The sequence below is a fragment of the Pseudochaenichthys georgianus genome, unplaced genomic scaffold, assembly GCF_902827115.2.
Source record: "Pseudochaenichthys georgianus unplaced genomic scaffold, fPseGeo1.2 scaffold_491_arrow_ctg1, whole genome shotgun sequence".
Lineage (NCBI taxonomy): Eukaryota > Metazoa > Chordata > Actinopteri > Perciformes > Channichthyidae > Pseudochaenichthys > Pseudochaenichthys georgianus.
Genome location: NW_027263053.1, coordinates 75,015 through 96,009, shown reverse-complemented (window position 1 = coordinate 96,009; position 20,995 = coordinate 75,015). Strand labels below are relative to the sequence as shown.

The window sequence follows — 20,995 nt, the reverse complement described above, 5'->3', positions numbered from 1 at the left end:
CAAACCCTCCTTAAAACAACAGTCAAGTGTACAGTCCACTGTCCATACAAAGACCCAGATGCCTCAACAGGCCATGTCCAAATCTGTATTTCAAAGATTTCGAGCAAGGAACACCAACATGTTTGCATTGTCGGGCAAATGCATCTTTGATTGTAAACTGTCGGGAAGGTGGGGGCTCTCCATCTCCAGCTGCCGTGTTTGCTCCCAGCTGGGAACACGGAATGGGGTGGTTGTGTTTCAGGTGCAGTTTAAGGCTGGTTGAATTGCTAGCTTTTGTTGCTACCTTTTTAAAACAAATGTGAAACACCGCCCAGCTCATTCAAGTCCGTAGGTTCGCCTCGTTGATTTGGCTTAAATCCAAAATATTCCCACACCGCAGATGTGTTTTTAAAACCACTTCCATTCAACTTCAAATTCCCCTCGAGTAAGTCACACGTTGTCTCCTGCTTGTCTCTATATTATTAATGTGGCTGTTACGCTGCTGCACGCGGAGTGTCCTGACCTGGCTGTGTGTGAGCCCCGCCCCTCACAGCGCGCCGGGCCGGCAGACACAGGCTGGCTAAAATGCTGGTCACATCTTTATGTAAACAAAATAAATAAAATGCAGCACTCCCCAGGATGTTCTGTCTAATCCAGTGTCTGACTTCTTGATGCGCATTCGTCCAGTCTCAAAGCAGTGGTTCCTGCCCGCGGTGAGGGGGGACATCCCCCCCGGATGTGCTGCCCATGGCTTCGTCTGTGATGGGACCCGGATTCTGGTCTTTGGCGGCATGGTGGAGTTTGGGAAATACACCAACAGCCTTTATGAACTCCAGGTAATGACCCCACAGATATTCAGTTTGGATTCTAACCAAGTGAAGAAACTTTTCAAATGTTGACTTTGATCCCGTGTGGCTCAGGCTAGTCGCTGGCTGTGGAAGAAGCTGAAGCCCAGGGCCCCAAGGAACGGCTTGCCCCCCTGTCCCCGGATCGGACACAGCCTCACTGTGGTGGGGAACAAGTGTTACCTGTTCGGAGGGCTGGCCAATGATAGTGAAGACGCCAATGGCAATGTACCAAGGTACCGTCAAAGGAATAAACACAACAACCAAAACAAAGGCTTTGTTTTTGAGACATGAATACAAACCTGGATATCGAGTTTTATTTGGCAAGAGCTTTACCTCTCAAGTGTTTACATTAGGGCAGCAACTAATTATGCATATTATGTTACTGTTTATATTAAATTACAATGTTTAAATGTAATAATGGAGTTAACGAACATAAAATAGTGAACCCCAAAGTGAATCTATTCACAATGATGCAGTTCAATACAGCCTCTGACTTTTTACCATCTTAGATACATGGGTGACTTCTATGAGCTGGAGCTGCAGTCTTTAACAGGAGTAAGAGGTTGGACCATTCCTGAGACAAAGGGGGGGGGGTCCCTCAGCACGGGAGTCCCACACGGCGGTCTCCTACACTGGGCTCGGCTCCCCGAAGATCTACATCTTTGGTGGGATGCAAGGATCCCGGTTAGACGACCTCTGGCAGCTTGACCTTGGTAGGATTTTTTTCTTTCCTTTTGACAGATAATATTGACTAGCTGCAAGTTTGAGAAAGGAACTTTTGAAATATTTCGCATCATTAAGTTGCCACTAAACCTTGATTTAAATGTAAAAACTGTTGTCGGCTTATTTTCAAATGTGCATGTACTGAGAAATATCTCTTTCTTATAATTGTAGTTCCTTAATATTATCATCCTTCTTTCTTCAGACACAATGGTTTGGTCGACAACTGAAACCAGAGGTTCCACACCACTTCCCAGAAGCCTTCACTCTGCCAGTGTTATTGGAAACAAGTATGTGATTTGCCATTATTGGTGTCATGTCTCTGTTGAAGCAGAGGTCTAGTTTGTATATACCAGCTGGCCCAAAGAGCCTTTGACGAACTGTCCCCCTGTCTGCAGGATGTTTGTTTTTGGTGGCTGGATTCCTGCCTCAGAGTCAGACCGGCACACTGCTGTAGAACCTGAATGGATCTGCAGTGATTCCTTAACGGCACTCAATTTGGGTGAGTACATTACTCTGATTTCCACACAGGGTAAACCCTAGAGAGAGCATCTTCATTTGGTGATTCTTGTCAACATTTGCTGTTAAATAATTTTTTAACATGAGGTTTTGTCAGCAGCATGTTCAACGTTGCTGTTTTAAGAAACTTCAAGCTATGTGCTATGCGTTTTATTCTCTCACTGAGGCCTGCTTTTCCTTGCTCAGACACTATGAGCTGGCAGGATCTTGGCTCACAGCAACAAGACAATGTTGAGTACCAGCTGCACGGTCAGGGATCCCAGAGTGACGATCCGTACGCCTTCATACCCAGAGCCAGGGCCGGACACTGTGCTGCCAGCGTGGGGTCAAGGCTCTACATCTGGAGCGGCCGGGACGGGTACTGCAAGAGCTGGAACTACCAGGTCTGCTGTAAGGACCTGTGGTACCTGGAGACAGGTGAGAACTGACACCCAGCTGGGAAGAAAGTCATCTGAAGGCGTATTCATACTTTCCATATCCGCGAGTGTCCACCTTCGTCCCTGTGATGCAAACTTGAGTGCTGCGAAAACATCAGAAAGCAGATGCACTTCCTCAATCTCATATTCTGTGTTCTGTCCGCAGAGCGACCAGCTGCCCCAGAGGCCCCCTTACTCATCAAGTCTACCGTCAGCATGCTTCATGTGGCGTGGCGCCCCCTGGTGGCAGCAGACTTCTACATCCTTCAGATCCAGCCTACACCCCCACCTGCCAAAGCCGTCCATCTCACTGGAGCAGAGGCACTGGGCAGGAAGGCTGAGGTGCTCTCTACGGGAACAGAGGGTACAGAGCACCTGAAAACAAGTCTACAGCATGTTTATCAGCATGCACACCTTTCTAAGAACATTTTTGAATCACCTTTCAGATTTACAGTCTGTTCAACCTTCAACTGGAGGAACCGCTAATAAAGAAGATGAAGCATCACCACAGGTAGACACTTTTAAATCCAGCTTTTAGTGTCGCCTTGGCTTGCTTGAAACCTCAACTGAGGTGGAACCCAAAAAGTTAATATCCACAACTAAAAACTTTTAAAAAGCTAGACCAACTACAGACATGTCGGTACTGTTCTCTTAGATGTCTTTACATTTAGAGTCTTTATTCTGAGAGATGCTAGCTTGTGTTGTAAAGCTCTTTGAGTAGTCGCTAAGATGAAAAGCGCTTTATGAGTGCAGTCCATTTCCTGCCTTGTGAATGAACCCAGCTGCAGATCATCAAGTAAACAACACCCTGCATTAAATTGAGCACTCAGGTATTTTAATGCAGTTCTTCCAATTTTGAAAGAAAATATGTTCTGCTTTATTTTTCTCTCTGAATTCCAGCTTGGTTCAGCACAAAAGGACACTCGGGCAGAATCCTCGGAGAGCAAAGCAGAGAGCAGTGCGAGCAGGGACACGGAGAAGGACTGTGACACAAAGCGCTGCAGTAAGTCCTGTTGTCCAGTGATGCTAGGCGTCTCTGTACTTCCACTCCACTAATTAAATAGGCAGTAGGTATGCCTAACGTAATACAGCTGCATCCAAATGGGTCATGGTGCAAGGGGGTATGATTCAATCTGCTGTGATATTTTGCAATGCTGAAAGCAAGGAGATATATTGTGATTTATTGTCCCTAACTTTAGGAACCTGTCACATATTATGGCCTCAGCAGAAAGGGTTCTGAGGTTGTGACGTCAGTTAGGGACGAGTATGCGGCAGACAAACGTGACTGGGGAAACAAATCCAATGCAGGGGCCCGACTGCAACACACGACATGTCCAAAGTGATGTCAGGGGCCCGGCTGCAACACACGACATGTCCAAAGTGATGTCAGGGGCCCGGCTGCAACACACGACATGTCCAAAGTGATGTCAGGGGCCCGGCTGCAACACACGACATGTCCAAAGTGATGTCAGGGGCCCGGCTGCAACACACGACATGTCCAAAGTGATGTCAGGGGCCCGGCTGCAACACACGACATGTCCAAAGTGATGTCAGGGGCCCGGCTGCAACACACGACATGTCCAAAGTGATGTCAGGGGCCCGGCTGCAACACACGACATGTCCAAAGTGATGTCAGGGGCCCGGCTGCAACACACGACATGTCCAAAGTGATGTCAGGGGCCCGGCTGCAACACACGACATGTCCAAAGTGATGTCAGGGGCCCGGCTGCAACACACGACATGTCCAAAGTGATGTCAGGGGCCCGGCTGCAACACACGACATGTCCAAAGTGATGTCAGGGGCCCGGCTGCAACACACGACATGTCCAAAGTGATGTCAGGGGCCCGGCTGCAACACACGACATGTCCAAAGTGATGTCAGGGGCCCGGCTGCAACACACGACATGTCCAAAGTGATGTCAGGGGCCCGGCTGCAACACACGACATGTCCAAAGTGATGTCAGGGGCCCGGCTGCAACACACGACATGTCCAAAGTGATGTCAGGGGCCCGGCTGCAACACACGACATGTCCAAAGTGATGTCAGGGGCCCGGCTGCAACACACGACATGTCCAAAGTGATGTCAGGGGCCCGGCTGCAACACACGACATGTCCAAAGTGATGTCAGGGGCCCGGCTGCAACACACGACATGTCCAAAGTGATGTCAGGGGCCCGGCTGCAACACACGACATGTCCAAAGTGATGTCAGGGGCCCGGCTGCAACACACGACATGTCCAAAGTGATGTCAGGGGCCCGGCTGCAACACACGACATGTCCAAAGTGATGTCAGGGGCCCGGCTGCAACACACGACATGTCCAAAGTGATGTCAGGGGCCCGGCTGCAACACACGACATGTCCAAAGTGATGTCAGGGGCCCGGCTGCAACACACGACATGTCCAAAGTGATGTCAGGGGCCCGGCTGCAACACACGACATGTCCAAAGTGATGTCAGGGGCCCGGCTGCAACACACGACATGTCCAAAGTGATGTCAGGGGCCCGGCTGCAACACACGACATGTCCAAAGTGATGTCAGGGGCCCGGCTGCAACACACGACATGTCCAAAGTGATGTCAGGGGCCCGGCTGCAACACACGACATGTCCAAAGTGATGTCAGGGGCCCGGCTGCAACACACGACATGTCCAAAGTGATGTCAGGGGCCCTGCTGCAACATACGACATGTCCAAAGTGATGTCAGGGGCCCGACTGCAACACACGACATGTCCAAAGTGATGTCAGGGGCCCTGCTGCAACACACGACATGTCCAAAGTGATGTCAGGGGCCCTGCTGCAACACACGACATGTCCAAAGTGATGTCAGGGGCCCGGCTGCAACACACGACATGTCCAAAGTGATGTCAGGGGCCCGGCTGCAACACACGACATGTCCAAAGTGATGTCAGGGGCCCGGCTGCAACACACGACATGTCCAAAGTGATGTCAGGGGCCCTGCTGCAACACACGACATGTCCAAAGTGATGTCAGGGGCCCGGCTGCAACACACGACATGTCCAAAGTGATGTCAGGGGCCCGGCTGCAACACACGACATGTCCAAAGTGATGTCAGGGGCCCGGCTGCAACACACGACATGTCCAAAGTGATGTCAGGGGCCCTGCTGCAACACACGACATGTCCAAAGTGATGTCAGGGGCCCTGCTGCAACACACGACATGTCCAAAGTGATGTCAGGGGCCCGGCTGCAACACACGACATGTCCAAAGTGATGTCAGGGGCCCTGCTGCAACACACGACATGTCCAAAGTGATGTCAGGGGCCCGGCTGCAACACACGACATGTCCAAAGTGATGTCAGGGGCCCTGCTGCAACACACGACATGTCCAAAGTGATGTCAGGGGCCCGGCTGCAACACACGACATGTCCAAAGTGATGTCAGGGGCCCGGCTGCAACACACGACATGTCCAAAGTGATGTCAGGGGCCCGGCTGCAACACACGACATGTCCAAAGTGATGTCAGGGGCCCGGCTGCAACACACGACATGTCCAAAGTGATGTCAGGGGCCCGGCTGCAACACACGACATGTCCAAAGTGATGTCAGGGGCCCGGCTGCAACACACGACATGTCCAAAGTGATGTCAGGGGCCCGGCTGCAACACACGACATGTCCAAAGTGATGTCAGGGGCCCGGCTGCAACACACGACATGTCCAAAGTGATGTCAGGGGCCCGGCTGCAACACACGACATGTCCAAAGTGATGTCAGGGGCCCGGCTGCAACACACGACATGTCCAAAGTGATGTCAGGGGCCCGGCTGCAACACACGACATGTCCAAAGTGATGTCAGGGGCCCTGCTGCAACACACGACATGTCCAAAGTGATGTCAGGGGCCCGGCTGCAACACACGACATGTCCAAAGTGATGTCAGGGGCCCTGCTGCAACACACGACATGTCCAAAGTGATGTCAGGGGCCCGGCTGCAACACACGACATGTCCAAAGTGATGTCAGGGGCCCTGCTGCAACACACGACATGTCCAAAGTGATGTCAGGGGCCCTGCTGCAACACACGACATGTCCAAAGTGATGTCAGGGGCCCGGCTGCAACACACGACATGTCCAAAGTGATGTCAGGGGCCCGACTGCAACACACGACATGTCCAAAGTGATGTCAGGGGCCCTGCTGCAACACACGACATGTCCAAAGTGATGTCAGGGGCCCGGCTGCAACACACGACATGTCCAAAGTGATGTCAGGGGCCCGGCTGCAACACACGACATGTCCAAAGTGATGTCAGGGGCCCGGCTGCAACACACGACATGTCCAAAGTGATGTCAGGGGCCCTGCTGCAACACACGACATGTCCAAAGTGATGTCAGGGGCCCGGCTGCAACACACGACATGTCCAAAGTGATGTCAGGGGCCCTGCTGCAACACACGACATGTCCAAAGTGATGTCAGGGGCCCTGCTGCAACACACGACATGTCCAAAGTGATGTCAGGGGCCCGGCTGCAACACACGACATGTCCAAAGTGATGTCAGGGGCCCGGCTGCAACACACGACATGTCCAAAGTGATGTCAGGGGCCCGGCTGCAACACACGACATGTCCAAAGTGATGTCAGGGGCCCTGCTGCAACACACGACATGTCCAAAGTGATGTCAGGGGCCCGACTGCAACACACGACATGTCCAAAGTGATGTCAGGGGCCCTGCTGCAACACACGACATGTCCAAAGTGATGTCAGGGGCCCTGCTGCAACACACGACATGTCCAAAGTGATGTCAGGGGCCCGGCTGCAACACACGACATGTCCAAAGTGATGTCAGGGGCCCTGCTGCAACACACGACATGTCCAAAGTGATGTCAGGGGCCCTGCTGCAACACACGACATGTCCAAAGTGATGTCAGGGGCCCGGCTGCAACACACGACATGTCCAAAGTGATGTCAGGGGCCCGGCTGCAACACACGACATGTCCAAAGTGATGTCAGGGGCCCGGCTGCAACACACGACATGTCCAAAGTGATGTCAGGGGCCCTGCTGCAACACACGACATGTCCAAAGTGATGTCAGGGGCCCTGCTGCAACACACGACATGTCCAAAGTGATGTCAGGGGCCCGGCTGCAACACACGACATGTCCAAAGTGATGTCAGGGGCCCTGCTGCAACACACGACATGTCCAAAGTGATGTCAGGGGCCCTGCTGCAACACACGACATGTCCAAAGTGATGTCAGGGGCCCTGCTGCAACACACGACATGTCCAAAGTGATGTCAGGGGCCCTGCTGCAACACACGACATGTCCAAAGTGATGTCAGGGGCCCTGCTGCAACACACGACATGTCCAAAGTGATGTCAGGGGCCCTGCTGCAACACACGACATGTCCAAAGTGATGTCAGGGGCCCTGCTGCAACACACGACATGTCCAAAGTGATGTCAGGGGCCCTGCTGCAACACACGACATGTCCAAAGTGATGTCAGGGGCCCGACTGCAACACACGACATGTCCAAAGTGATGTCAGGGGCCCTGCTGCAACACACGACATGTCCAAAGTGATGTCAGGGGCCCGGCTGCAACACACGACATGTCCAAAGTGATGTCCGGGGCCCTGCTGCAACACACGACATGTCCAAAGTGATGTCAGGGGCCCTGCTGCAACACACGACATGTCCAAAGTGATGTCAGGGGCCCTGCTGCAACACACGACATGTCCAAAGTGATGTCAGGGGCCCGGCTGCAACACACGACATGTCCAAAGTGATGTCAGGGGCCCGGCTGCAACACACGACATGTCCAAAGTGATGTCAGGGGCCCGGCTGCAACACACGACATGTCCAAAGTGATGTCAGGGGCCCGGCTGCAACACACGACATGTCCAAAGTGATGTCAGGGGCCCTGCTGCAACACACGACATGTCCAAAGTGATGTCAGGGGCCCTGCTGCAACACACGACATGTCCAAAGTGATGTCAGGGGCCCGGCTGCAACACACGACATGTCCAAAGTGATGTCAGGGGCCCGGCTGCAACACACGACATGTCCAAAGTGATGTCAGGGGCCCTGCTGCAACACACGACATGTCCAAAGTGATGTCAGGGGCCCGGCTGCAACACACGACATGTCCAAAGTGATGTCAGGGGCCCGGCTGCAACACACGACATGTCCAAAGTGATGTCAGGGGCCCGGCTGCAACACACGACATGTCCAAAGTGATGTCAGGGGCCCGGCTGCAACACACGACATGTCCAAAGTGATGTCAGGGGCCCGGCTGCAACACACGACATGTCCAAAGTGATGTCAGGGGCCCTGCTGCAACACACGACATGTCCAAAGTGATGTCAGGGGCCCGGCTGCAACACACGACATGTCCAAAGTGATGTCAGGGGCCCGGCTGCAACACACGACATGTCCAAAGTGATGTCAGGGGCCCGGCTGCAACACACGACATGTCCAAAGTGATGTTCTCTTTCCCACAGCGTTAGGGAGAGGACACACAACAGGTCTGTCTCGCTCCAGCGTTAGTGAAGCTGCCGTAGTTTGGCTTTGATCCGCTGACCTGTTGTGCTCTCTCTCTCTGTGGTGCAGCGGACACATCAGCAGAGGTCAGCCGCTCAGCTCAGCAGCAGCAGCCAGGTACTATGCTGCTCAAGCTCAGGGGTCAAATCACACTGCAGCATGTCGTGAAGTCAAACTCACTGAGGGCGTCCTTTTCTTTCACAGAGAAACAGCCAGTGGACAAGACGTCAGCTCTCTCCCATACACATCAGGTCAGACCCCCCTGTGTACAGTAATCATTAGCCCTTACTGGGCTCAGTGTAAACTCAGACTGAAGCCTCTCTCCTCCAGGTCCATCAGACCCCAGAGCAGGTGTGGTTTGATGTTGGTGTGTTCAAAACACTGTTCTGTGAGGCCAGCCATTACTATTTACCGGCAGACATTGACCAGACGACTGCAGCCAGCAGCAGCCGGCCACCACACACTAATGAGGTAAATACAATAATAAAAACTGACTGTAAAACAGTTTTTACTGTTATTTAATATATATTTTAGACAGGGCTATCCAGTCAATATTTATTTCCTTTTTTTATGTGTGAAAATCTGTTGAAATTTGAAATATCAAAATAGACCAGGCGATGTATTTAGGGCTGCAACATTTTAGCCAAAATGGTTATCACAATGATTAACATTGAAGGGACAATTATTTATCACAATCATTTATAGACTTTTCTTTGGACACGTTTTTTTTTATTGCAAATTAAATAAATAAATGTTAATAGCCCTTGCACGGCTTTCACTTCCATGTTGTGCCACATTCCTTCCAGTGGACAGATCGTTCACATCATTAAGCTAACATTCTTCTCGTAGCACATTTTAGTTTGACCAGTCTGCCTTGTTTCCTAAATGATTACATATTGTATAATATTCTCCTACTCAGATTGCAGCTGCAACATTCAGGAACGTTTTTCAATTCTCTTTAAGCTCAATAAACACAGACACTATTTGACAGGATTTGTTTCCACAACATCAACATCTTCTAGGGCACGTGGACCACTTTTAGTTTCTCCGGGACACCCCAGGGTCTCGTCGCCACACAGCTTCTGTATATGCTCTGCTTTCCCATCAGAGGAAGTGTCCCGGGCCTCAGGACTACCTGAGCAGAGAGAAGCAGGAGCTGGCTCCAGGGCAGACCTACAGGTTCAGAGTTGCAGGCATCAACTTCTTCGGCCAGGGACACCTCAGCCCGGTCAGTGAGTTCAAGACCTGCCTGCCAGGTTTCCCCGGAGCGCCTTCTGCTGTCAGGATCACTAAGGTGACACATATGGGACCCGCACTGACAACCTGCATGAACTACGAAAGAGTTAAAACACTTAAAACACTTTCTTTGCACAGGCCAACGATTCGGTCCACATCACGTGGGACGCCCCCCCCTCCCCATCGGGCCGGATCCTGGAGTATTCCATGTACATGGCGGTGAGGAAGAGCCGCTCCACCAGCTCGGAGCGTCCGGGTCAGATGGCCTTCATCAGGATATACCGCGGCATCAAGACATCCTGCTCGGTCAGCTCCACCCAACTGGAGAACGCCCAGATCGACTGCTCCGCCTCCAACCGGCCGGCAGTGGTCTTCCGCATAGCTGCTAAGAACGAGCAGGGCTACGGCCCCGCCACGCAGATCCGCTGGATCCAAGGTGCAAGAGCTGGACTTTATTTTCTGCTCATTTTTTTTACCAGAATGATATGTTTTTCCAATTGTATTCAACCTGTCTCTGTGTTTTTAGATCCTATTAAATTGCGAGGGTCTGCCTCCAAAGCTGACAGCAATGCTGAGGCTGACCTAGATGCTGCTGACAGGTAACCAGTCAGCTCAAGATTCTTCATTTTGTCTTTCTACATTTTTTATTTTGAATAATTTATTTCTTGCTTTTTCAATGTTGTCTTGCAGCTCCAGCTGAGTGTGGACCAATGACACCCGTTTTGGGAAAGACAATATGTGCACTCAGGAAAATGGCGATTGTTTGTCGCTGCGTTGTCTTACATTACCTACAGTTTTGTTAATTTATTTTCTTACATATTTAAATATTCCCCTGTAAATATATTTTCATAGGAAGTTTGACCACTTGGGTATTTTTGTTAATTGATTATTTTGATATGTAATAAGAAATATGATATTGACCCAAACAAGAAAAAGATGTACAACTCTGAAAGCATCAGCCAGTGCACATCGGAAAGAAAATCTTGTTGTAATATTGCTGTTGTTTTTAATCGGATAATTTTCTATGATTCAGGTTGGGTTTTAGATCTTTTAAGGTCTTTTAATGTGTTATCATTACCCCAGATTGTTAAAAAATATATTTTGCAAGTCTGTCGTGAATAAAAAATGTTTTTATGATGACATCAACGAAAGAGCAGAGCACAACTTGTGTAGCTGGTTTGAATTAAAGGTATAGAAAATGTCCCATATTTCACGAAAGAGTGTTGTATGTTAACTGTTGACAAAATCCTTGGCTTGACCAACTCATGTAGTGGGCACAAAGTATTATTGTTGTCCTCCCTGTGCTCCTCCATCATGTCTGCACTCCAGATTATTACAGGCCTCTCTAACAGAGAAACTGTTATCCGGACCTCAAATGATTGAGAGCAGTGCTTTATCTCTTCATGTGGTTGCTAAAAAATGATTTATTTCTTGTACTTCCTTTCATAAAGGAGCATTTATCTTATTTGTTTTATTTACACAAACATTTTCTGATGAAAATAACTACATGTAAAGTTGAGACAAATGGACATTTGATCAGAACATGCACATAAATCATTTTCTCCCGTTAACATTCATTGGTTAGGCTGCAGACTTATTACCGACCTTGAAGATGACTTGTGTTGAAGGTAAACTTGTATTAATCTTGTCCCTAAAATGAAATTCACTTGTGTTGTAGCCACAGAAAATCCTTTTAAAAAGTAGTTTCTGTAATGCAGCCGATTGTGTTTTAAGCGAGGCCAAATATATTGTAAAGTTGGACCAGTGGAAAAATATGACTGTAGTATGTAGTAACCAACAGGTTTACATGCTGTTTTAAGTAGTATTAATATATGTTCAACAGCTGCTTCTTACTGAGGGGGGTGCAGGATGGTCAGTACCATTTGTGTACAATAAATACAAGTTAAGATTACCAGGATTAACACTTTGCAATTTAATATTAGAAACGATGCTTACTGAAACATAGTTCAAATGTATGAATCATTTGAATGCTGAATACATTCAGTCAATATGTAGAGACTTGGAGGTTAAGCAATGTATCAGTTACGTTATAATTATAATAGGTAACATTACTCACAAACTTGTTATAGCAAAGTACATATTGCCAGTACGAAAGTATTAATTGTAAAAAGTCCTTCCATAGAGTTTCGTAAAAGCGGTTTTCAACAACAGAAATGCACCTCGGGAAAAATGTCCCATGATCCCACAGTTTGTAGTTTTCAGATTAGCTAGCTATCACCATGGATGTATAACAATTGCTAGGAAGAAAAAGAAAAAAATAGTTCCAAGTTCTAACAGAGGTAAGGGGCTTTCAGCTGCTGGAGTCTGTAACACGGTATGAGCTGCACACAGCGTTAGCCACGGCAGGCTAATGTTACTAGCTCCAGCCTACAGTCTGCTTCTTGTTTAGGTCAGCCTACAGGTAGCCAGGCTGTGTGGATGGATTTAGATAGATCGTCTTATGCGCTTTTAATAAGACTTGGTGTCTGAATTTTGTTTCTAGCTGATCGTCAAAAGTACACTGCTCTGACTTTGCATGACAAACGCCAGGAGGAAGGAGTGTCCGATAACGAACGCACGTAAGTAGCCAATGTTAGCTGGCTAGTTAGCATAAAGTCGCGGGACATTTAAAAACAACTCAATCCTGTAGACGGATTTTAGACGCCAGTTATAACTGGAATAAGATAAACGCGTAATCTAAATAAGCACATCACAACTGACGATCCACTGGCTGCTGTGAGTGTCTCTGTTCAGCTCAGACTAACGGTAGCTTGGTTGTAACTATTTTAAGGGAGCCAGATAACAACTAACTGTCTGTGCACATTAAGTTAAATACCATATCTCTGGTTTCTGACAGTAAGGTTATCTAGCTTTATTTGTTTATGGTTTTAAAGTCTGTATATGAAACTACAGTGTATGCTGTGATAATGGCATTCTGAAGGTAGCTTCGTTGTGCTCAGAGACAGCTTTATGAGTCAATGAGACTGACAGGGTCAATCACTGACTGCTCCTCCACAGCAGCAGGGAGCCGACTAATCACTGGAGAAGACTCAGAGCGCCTCTGCTGAGAGGTTGTGATTTGAACAAGTAGCCAGGGGACTCTTCTTAATGCCACCATGGAAACTAACTGACAACAAAGCCAGCCCAATGCTGCCCTCTCTAAGCATCTCACCACACTAGCAGGGAGTGTTTGTGACTGAAAAGAACAAAGCTTGCTGACAACCCTATTTTATTTCTAAATAAAGACACAGCCGTTCTATTGCTTGGTTCAGAAAGCCTTCTTCATCTCCTCCTGTCTCTGGCTCTTTGCTGCAGAGGCGAGATGACCTCCTCCGCCCTCGGCCAGTCGCCACCCTTCATTCCGAACCTGGAGCCTGGGATGGGGAAGTCTGCAGCCATGCTGGGCTTGTCTGCTGGGCTGGGGGGTGCAGAGATGGAGCTGCAGAAGATGCTTATTGATGAGAGGATGAAGTGCGAAAACCACAGGACCAACTACAAAACACTGAAGGCTGAACACACCAGGTAAAACTGATCTAATATAAACGTGTTAAGTATTTTTGGCAGTACTTTGTTTTGTATTGAGTACGAATTATGAGGGAAGACACTGAATAAAAACAAAAGAAACTAGAAAATGCATTTCCTGCAGAAAATGCATGCGAATGCTGTAAACTGTGAACATTTATGGCTGAATTTAGCTGAAAATGCAGAAAAATCTGAATATGTTATTAGCTGAATGGTAGCTGCTTTTAGCTACAAAAATGCTGAAAAAGCTTAAAGGGAAATGGAAACACTTTTCAAACTGCTTTCCATGCGACAATATTACCATTAGGAAATGTATTGATCTAGTCTATTTCCAATGTAAACGATCGAGATACGCGAATTTACTTTTTGAAATACGTGCCTAATGACCATGGGCGCTGCCATTGCTCCGGGACTTTTCCAGTGACGTCACTGATTGGGTACGGCTTCCTGGGCCAAAGCTCAATAACAAACAACATGGCGTGCAATGCACCAGTAGTTTACATTACAAGAAAACGGTCGTCGTCAGGAGTTTATTGTATTGCCCCAGGCTGCACAAATGGATTTTATACAAAGAAGGAAGAAGTACATTTCCATAGGCTGCCACTAAAGGATGAGAAGCTGCTCAAAGTCCAGTCTGGATGCCTGGTTCAATACAAAACATTGGATTTGAAGCCAGGATCTGTTCCCACAATATTCGATTTCTCAACGTATGCAGTCGGGAACACCGACCGTCCCAGCACGTCGGCCGCGCAAGACAATGACAGTGTCAACAAACGTGAAGTTCGAGCCACCAAACGAGTTGCTTCAGCTGCCGAGAGAGAGGTAAATATTGCAGCACTACCAGATTACTAGCTCACACATGTATTTACTGACACAGTGTGACCTTATTAATTAACGCAATCGCGTCCAAACTAAATGGTAGCTATTATTATGACGCACAATAGAGAATTGGGGGTGTTCTATAGCTCAACTAATTAAACTGGCATACACACCCTAAAAAGGCTAGTATTGCTATTGATGGATGGTATTGCAGGACCCAGAGAGCACGGAGCGGACAGCAGATAACGGAATTGCAGTTGTATTGCTTATAGATTATCAGAACATTTCAAAGGGGACACAGCCCCATTGGATATTAACCTATGGATTAACTACATCATCGTTTTTATCGTTGTAATGCCATTGAAGACCAGATTAGACCAGACAATGAGGAAGGTAAGCCGTTAGCCTGGTGTATGTTAGTACCTAGCGCCACTTGTTTTGATGTACGTTTTTGTGGATAACCTCGCGAGTTTGTATCTTCCAGTGTTGAGGTGGGCACCGTTAGATTCTGTGTCTCCTTGCGATCATAATCAATGTGTTGGATGTGCGGCTAGGATAAGTAATAAGGGAGCTAGGAGTGATTTTCGGTGCCGTAATAGGTTAGCATTTTCGCTCGGGGCTAATTCAGAGGCTCACTGTTAGCATTGTGTTTTTTTAATTTTTTTATTCCGGATCGTATGCCACTCTATTCGACCGAATCGGTTCATAAGCATAGGCCATGGGATGCCTGGTAACTGTAGATGCTTCCACATCAATGTCATCTCCCGACGAATAGTCAAATTCATCGTTCAAAACGTCGATTTCATTGCAAAATTCCTCCATCGCTGCCATATCTGCTACGTTGTGTTGACTTTCGGTGGAGCGAAAACACAGCCAGTGACGTCACCATTTGGGACTCCCCTAATGGCGGCGGCCTGGTCCCGGAATTCCCCACCCGGCCGGCGGATAATTAATTTTCTTTTGGCGAGTAATATCATATACAATAAATATTACGATCAATATCCGTAAAATGAATAAACTACCGGAATATTATAACTGTAATTGGTGTTTCCTTTCCCCTTTAATATTTAAAGGAAAAGGTTTAAAAAAGGTATAAACAACAACATGTATAGCCTTGATGTCCTGAAATAGCTGAATAATGTAATAGTTGAATGATTTCTGCAGCTGAAAAGAGGCTGAAGGAGTTACATATCAGATGTAAGTAGTAGTGAATGCATTTGTATTAAGATGAGAAAAGAAAGTAAAAAGGCTTGGGAAAGCAGCAGAATATTTTGACTGTAAACTTTTGAACTAACTTGATGGTGAATTATCTGGCGCCATGACAATGTCATTTGATGACACCCCATAATACGCTTAGATGTGTTGATGGCTGCATCGTTACCAAACCTGTGAAGTTTTGGGCCATTTCGAGTATTTTCACTGAAGCTATGAGAAAACCGTGTTTCATGGTGAGCATTGCCATGGCAGCAGCATTTGAAGAAATCTCAAAACTGTCCTGTAGATGTCTTCATGGCTGGACTGTTAGAACACATGTGAAGGAGTTCATAGGAGTTACAGTACTCTCTCTCTTCTCTTGATCGCCCTCTCTCTCTTCTCTTGATCGCCCTCTCTCTCTCTTCTCTTGATCAGAGAGAGAGAGAGAGAGAGAGAGAGAGAGGAGAGAGAGAGAGGAGAGAGAGAGAGAGAGGAGAGAGGAGAGAGAGAGAGAGATAGAGAGAGAGAGAGAGAGAGAAGAGAGAGGAGAGAGAGAGAGAGGAGAGAGAGAGAGAAGAGAGAGCAGAGAGAGAGAGCAGAGAGAGCATTCACACTAAATATAATATTACTTTATGAACACTATGTGTTTGCAGTAGTAGAGAAAACATCTCATAGAAACCATCCCTCCATAACCATACAGCAACACTGACCCTGGCTATGATTGCATGAGTCGATGTGCTTCAGTTGCTGTGCACTGCGCTCACTCCCATCCTGCTTGCAGCCTGCAGGAGGAGCTGACCCGGGCGCAGGGAGAGCTGAGGCGCCTGCTGAGTGACAGACAGGCTCAGCAGGAGAAACTGCAGCTGCTTCTGGCCGAGCTCCGGGGAGACCTGCTGGACAGAACCAGGGAGCTGGAGGAGCTTCGGCTGCAGGTACACGATCAAAGGACAGGTTGGGGTTTCACTGATGTTATGGTTGAAATCAAGCGGCAAACTCTGGGGAACAGCCGGGAAGCCAATACGGAAGTGCCACACACTGCAGTTCATACATGGGCCGCTAGGGACTGGCTGCAGAAAGGAGCAATTTCCATAGACCCCCATGTTAAAATGCCCAACTTTAAAGCAGAAAAAAACATGTTTCTACCCATGGATGCAATAAATATTATTATCGATATAGTTAGATGCCACCTTCATGATTATGAATCTGTGAGTGAATTGTTTTCTAACACGACCCTTTTATTTATATTAGGTCTTAAAGTGTTTGCATACATTAGGGCGTGGTCACTTTGATGGACAAGTACATGCCTCACTGTCAGCTAACAGCAACTTGTCCACTCTGCTAGGCTACAACCATAGAGGCTACAACGTTAGTTAGTCATAGTACTGTACTTGACCCTTTAGCTTTAGCCATGTTCGTGGTGATTGTCCCTTTTTAGGGAATATTGTTACAAATACCAGACAATTAAAATGTTGTGCGCTTGAATGTACTAACAGAACTTCCAAGAAGTCTAAAATGATAATATTATACATGTTAACCTGTTCGCAGGTGTTTGTGTGCTTGGTAGCTTAGCTTGTTACCTATTACCCAGCTAAGGACGTAACCCTTTATGCATACATATACATTTTAGTTTATGATTCAGCCTTGGGTAAGACTTGTATAGTCTATGGCTATGACGCCCATAATGCTAAACGGGAGCAAATGTTAATAGGGGACCCAATTATCCCAGTGGTGGCCGCCGGAGCAAACGGAGACGCAGGGGGCTAGCTCCAGCCGGCGTCCCGGAGCTAGCCCCCTGCGGCTCCGTTGGGTCCGGGCGGTGGAGTCCGTCTTTTCTCAACGTGTGAATGACATTAAGAATAACAAAATATAGCTAATTCTCTTGCAGATTGTCTCATTTGATTATGAATGTAACGTTTATATAGGGGAACTACACTGTTAGCAGTAACTTGGTATGCATGTATTTCATGTTAGCTTAGCTTCTTAGCCTGAGCTAGCTCTGTTTACTTCCAGTTCGGAGGCAGCAGGTCCCGCCTCGGCTCCGCCTCTTTGCCCTTATAGAGAGGCGAAGTCACGCCCATCTACTTCCGGCCCATGGGACCCCGGAAGCGAAAAATTATACATTGAATTCAATGGAGAGAGAAAACGTATCTTTTGATCCTGTTTGAATTGTGCCACGAATGACACATATGATGTTTGTCAATCTTAAACAATCATTTCCATGTAAAAAAAGTCACAGTTTGTCGTAAAACTGTTGAAATATAAGACTATGAAAAATACGCAACTAGAAAGACTACAAATCCCAAATCCCATTCTGGGTCGCGTAAGTGATGTCACAGGCGATAATGCTCCAAGACTGGTTGCGACTCGCAATTAAAGCAAAGAAGAAGAAGAAGATCTCAGAACTGATTTATTCCCTCCAATAAATAAGAGATTGCTCCAATAAATTCACTTTTACAAGATGCCTGTGTGCTTTGTACCAGGTTGTAATCACAAAAGTGATCATACTTATAGATCATAGCTCGTTCTATCGCTTCCCGTCTGATGAAAGGACCAGGAGTCGTTGGACCAAACATATCAGGTAATGCACATGTTGTGCATGGAACACAGTCAGGCTAGCTACATAGCTAGTAGCGAGCACGTTAGTTAGCATCACATTACTTAGCCTTGTCATTTGTATTTGCCTTAACATGAAGTGAACCCAAATGTTAAACAGTAAGAGTAGTCATGATGTTAAGTATTTTGTGAAACATTTGAAGAGTAGCCTATCGCCCCCTCCACCAGGTGCTAAGGGGGTTAACGTTACATTAGCATCGGCGATCTTTTCTACTTAATGCTACAAATGGTTAACATTGAACATTAAAAGATCAGGCAGTTCAGGGAGAGTCGAAGGAAGGAAGGCAGGCAGCTTTGCATGACATTCTTCTGGATGTGTTTCATTGTGATGATAGTGAGGGTGAGTCAATCTGTTTGTTGGAAAGACAGTAGTTGAGTGATTACTGATAGAACATTATTAAAAGAGATAATTATTCAAAGTGTTGTTACTTTAAAGTGTTGTTACTGACCTTTTTCTCTTTTATTTCCTTTCCCTCACCTGTAACTGCTGAGACCCTGAGGAACATGCACACTGACCTGCTCTGGCAACCTGATTTCCACTGTACGTAATAGTATTTGGTTATGGTAAATTATTTATATACATCAAAGGCACAATGCACCCCCCAGAGACACACATGTATTGAGTGTGATATTTTGCATAGGTCAAGTGAAATCATCTTTACACACTAGAAAACTGTAGGAGCGGCAACTTGTTTTGAAATTGAATTTTTAATATCCGATAATGAAGTTGATCTGTTTTCTTTATTCTTCTCTCTTCCCAGCTCCATCCATCCCCGTGCTCTGTTCCTGCAGGTCCTGCTTGCTAATCAATGCTCATATGTTTTTACACAATTACAAACAAAGTCAATGTATTGTATGACATGAAGTTGTGCTTCATTCTGAGTCGATAATACATTCATTCTGCCTTCAACTGCACAATGACTGTGGACTGCACCGACATCCATGTAGCTGCCCCCCAGTAAGATGAACCAAGCAAAGAGGGTCGCCATCATGCCCAAGGACATCCAGCTGCCCCGCTGCATCCGCGGAGAGAGGGCTTAAACTGACCTGAGACCAGCACACCCAAACACAACGGCTCTTTTAAGAGCCACCTACAGTTTCAAAGAGTTGCAATCCTAGGTTATTATAATGATTAAACTGGTTCATGTGTCACTTAGTTTACTGAACCGTGATGAAAGAAATGAGTGAGGTCGTGGTTTACTGAAGTTACAAAGACATTAATATATGAGTAACAGGTCAGTGTAAACACAAGCTTCTGTCAATTATGGATCATTCAAACTATTTATATAATAATATGTAATAAAGTTCTAAAACAAGTATTCGGTATATTCCTTGATAGCTTTTGGAGAAGGTTGTTTTTAAGTTTACTAAAATCTATCGTTTCAACTGTTTCACTTTATAAAAAGGAACAGGTGAGTAGAGCATCATTGAGTTTCTTATTCTGTCAGTAAATTATCCAAATTAAATGTTTATCATTATTTTATTCAACCCTAAACAAATTGATTGTACCTTTTAATAATGACCTTACATGGTCGCCAAAGTTAAATTAACTTCAGAAAATCAAATCTGTTCTGAGAAAAAACTAATAAATGTTTAAAGATAGGAACTTGCCATCCCACTGAAAAACAGTCCGTAGAGATTTAAAGGCGTTGTAGTTCAGTCCAACGTTTCATTTGGATTAATTTGACAACAGTCAACTATTTTCATAAAGAATATATATATTTTTCAAAGTCAACTTTATTGTCAATCTTACTCAGTTTGTGTTTATAGACAGAGAGATCAAAAATACTTTTAAATACAATTATACAATTTACAGATATGTATACAAATATATATATCCTATATACACCATCATGTATAATGATGGTGTATGATGTAGAAGGAAGTGTGGTAGATAAGGTAAATATAGAGGTAAGTAAATATAGAGTTACATACAGATCCATGTTACAGCAAAAGATGGAATAACTAAGAAGCACGCAGTATAATAATAATTACATGCAACAATTAAATAACTGCTCAGCATCTCCACCACAATCCTCTCTGAAGAACCAGCACCTTACCGTGGTAGAGAGGTTTGTGTGCCCTGATGAACCTGGGGGCTGTGTTGTCTGGAACCTTGTGTTCCTGGTAGGGTCTCCCATGGCAAATTGGTCTCAGGCAAGGGGCCAGACTAAGATTGGTTCAAAAGACCTCATGAAAGGAAAAACAAGAAGTGAGGATACCCGGCCCGGAGGAAGCCCGGGGTCCCCTTCTGGAGCCAGGCCCAGAAGGAGGACTCGTTGGCGAGCGTCTGGTGGCCGGGCTTGCCACGGAGCCCGGCCGGGCCCAGCCCGAAAAGGCAACGTGGGCAACACCTCCGCTTCTCTGTCCCGCGGGCCCACCACCTACGGGAAACATCGATGGGGTCGGGTGCGCTGCCAGACGGGTGGCAGTGAAAGCGGAGGGTCTCGACGGACCAGACCCGGGCGGCAGAAGCTGGCTTTGGGGACGTGGAACGTCACCTCTCTGGGGGGGAAGGAGCCGGAGCTTGTGCGGGAGGTGGAGCGGTACCAGTTGGATCTGGTTGGGCTCACCTCTACGCACAGCGTCGGTTCTGGAACCTTACTTCTGGATAGGGGTTGGACTCTATTCTTCTCCGGAGTTGC

At 46.9% G+C, this 20,995-nt stretch overlaps 1 protein-coding gene and 1 pseudogene across 6 annotated transcripts in view; both read left to right on the top strand.

Annotated features, from left to right (window-relative positions):
• The first annotated feature begins 650 nt into the window (after positions 1-650).
• On the top strand, positions 651-11,879 carry LOC117442853 (host cell factor 2-like; annotated as a pseudogene).
• Positions 11,880-12,400: 521 nt separating this feature from the next.
• cep83 (centrosomal protein 83) overlaps positions 12,401-20,995 on the top strand; it is a 49,277-nt gene continuing 40,682 nt past the window's right edge. For 3 of the 6 annotated variants that reach the window (XR_011642926.1, XM_034078823.2, XM_034078822.2), the window contains exons 1-3: positions 12,513-12,781; positions 13,518-13,724; positions 16,519-16,669. Coding sequence is in view for 5 of the 6 variants with exons in the window: in XM_034078823.2 (XP_033934714.1) it covers positions 13,525-13,724; positions 16,519-16,669 (351 nt within the window). In the remaining variant the exon portion in view is untranslated. The other 3 variants (XM_034078819.2, XM_034078820.2, XM_034078821.2) reach the window with 3 other exon arrangements.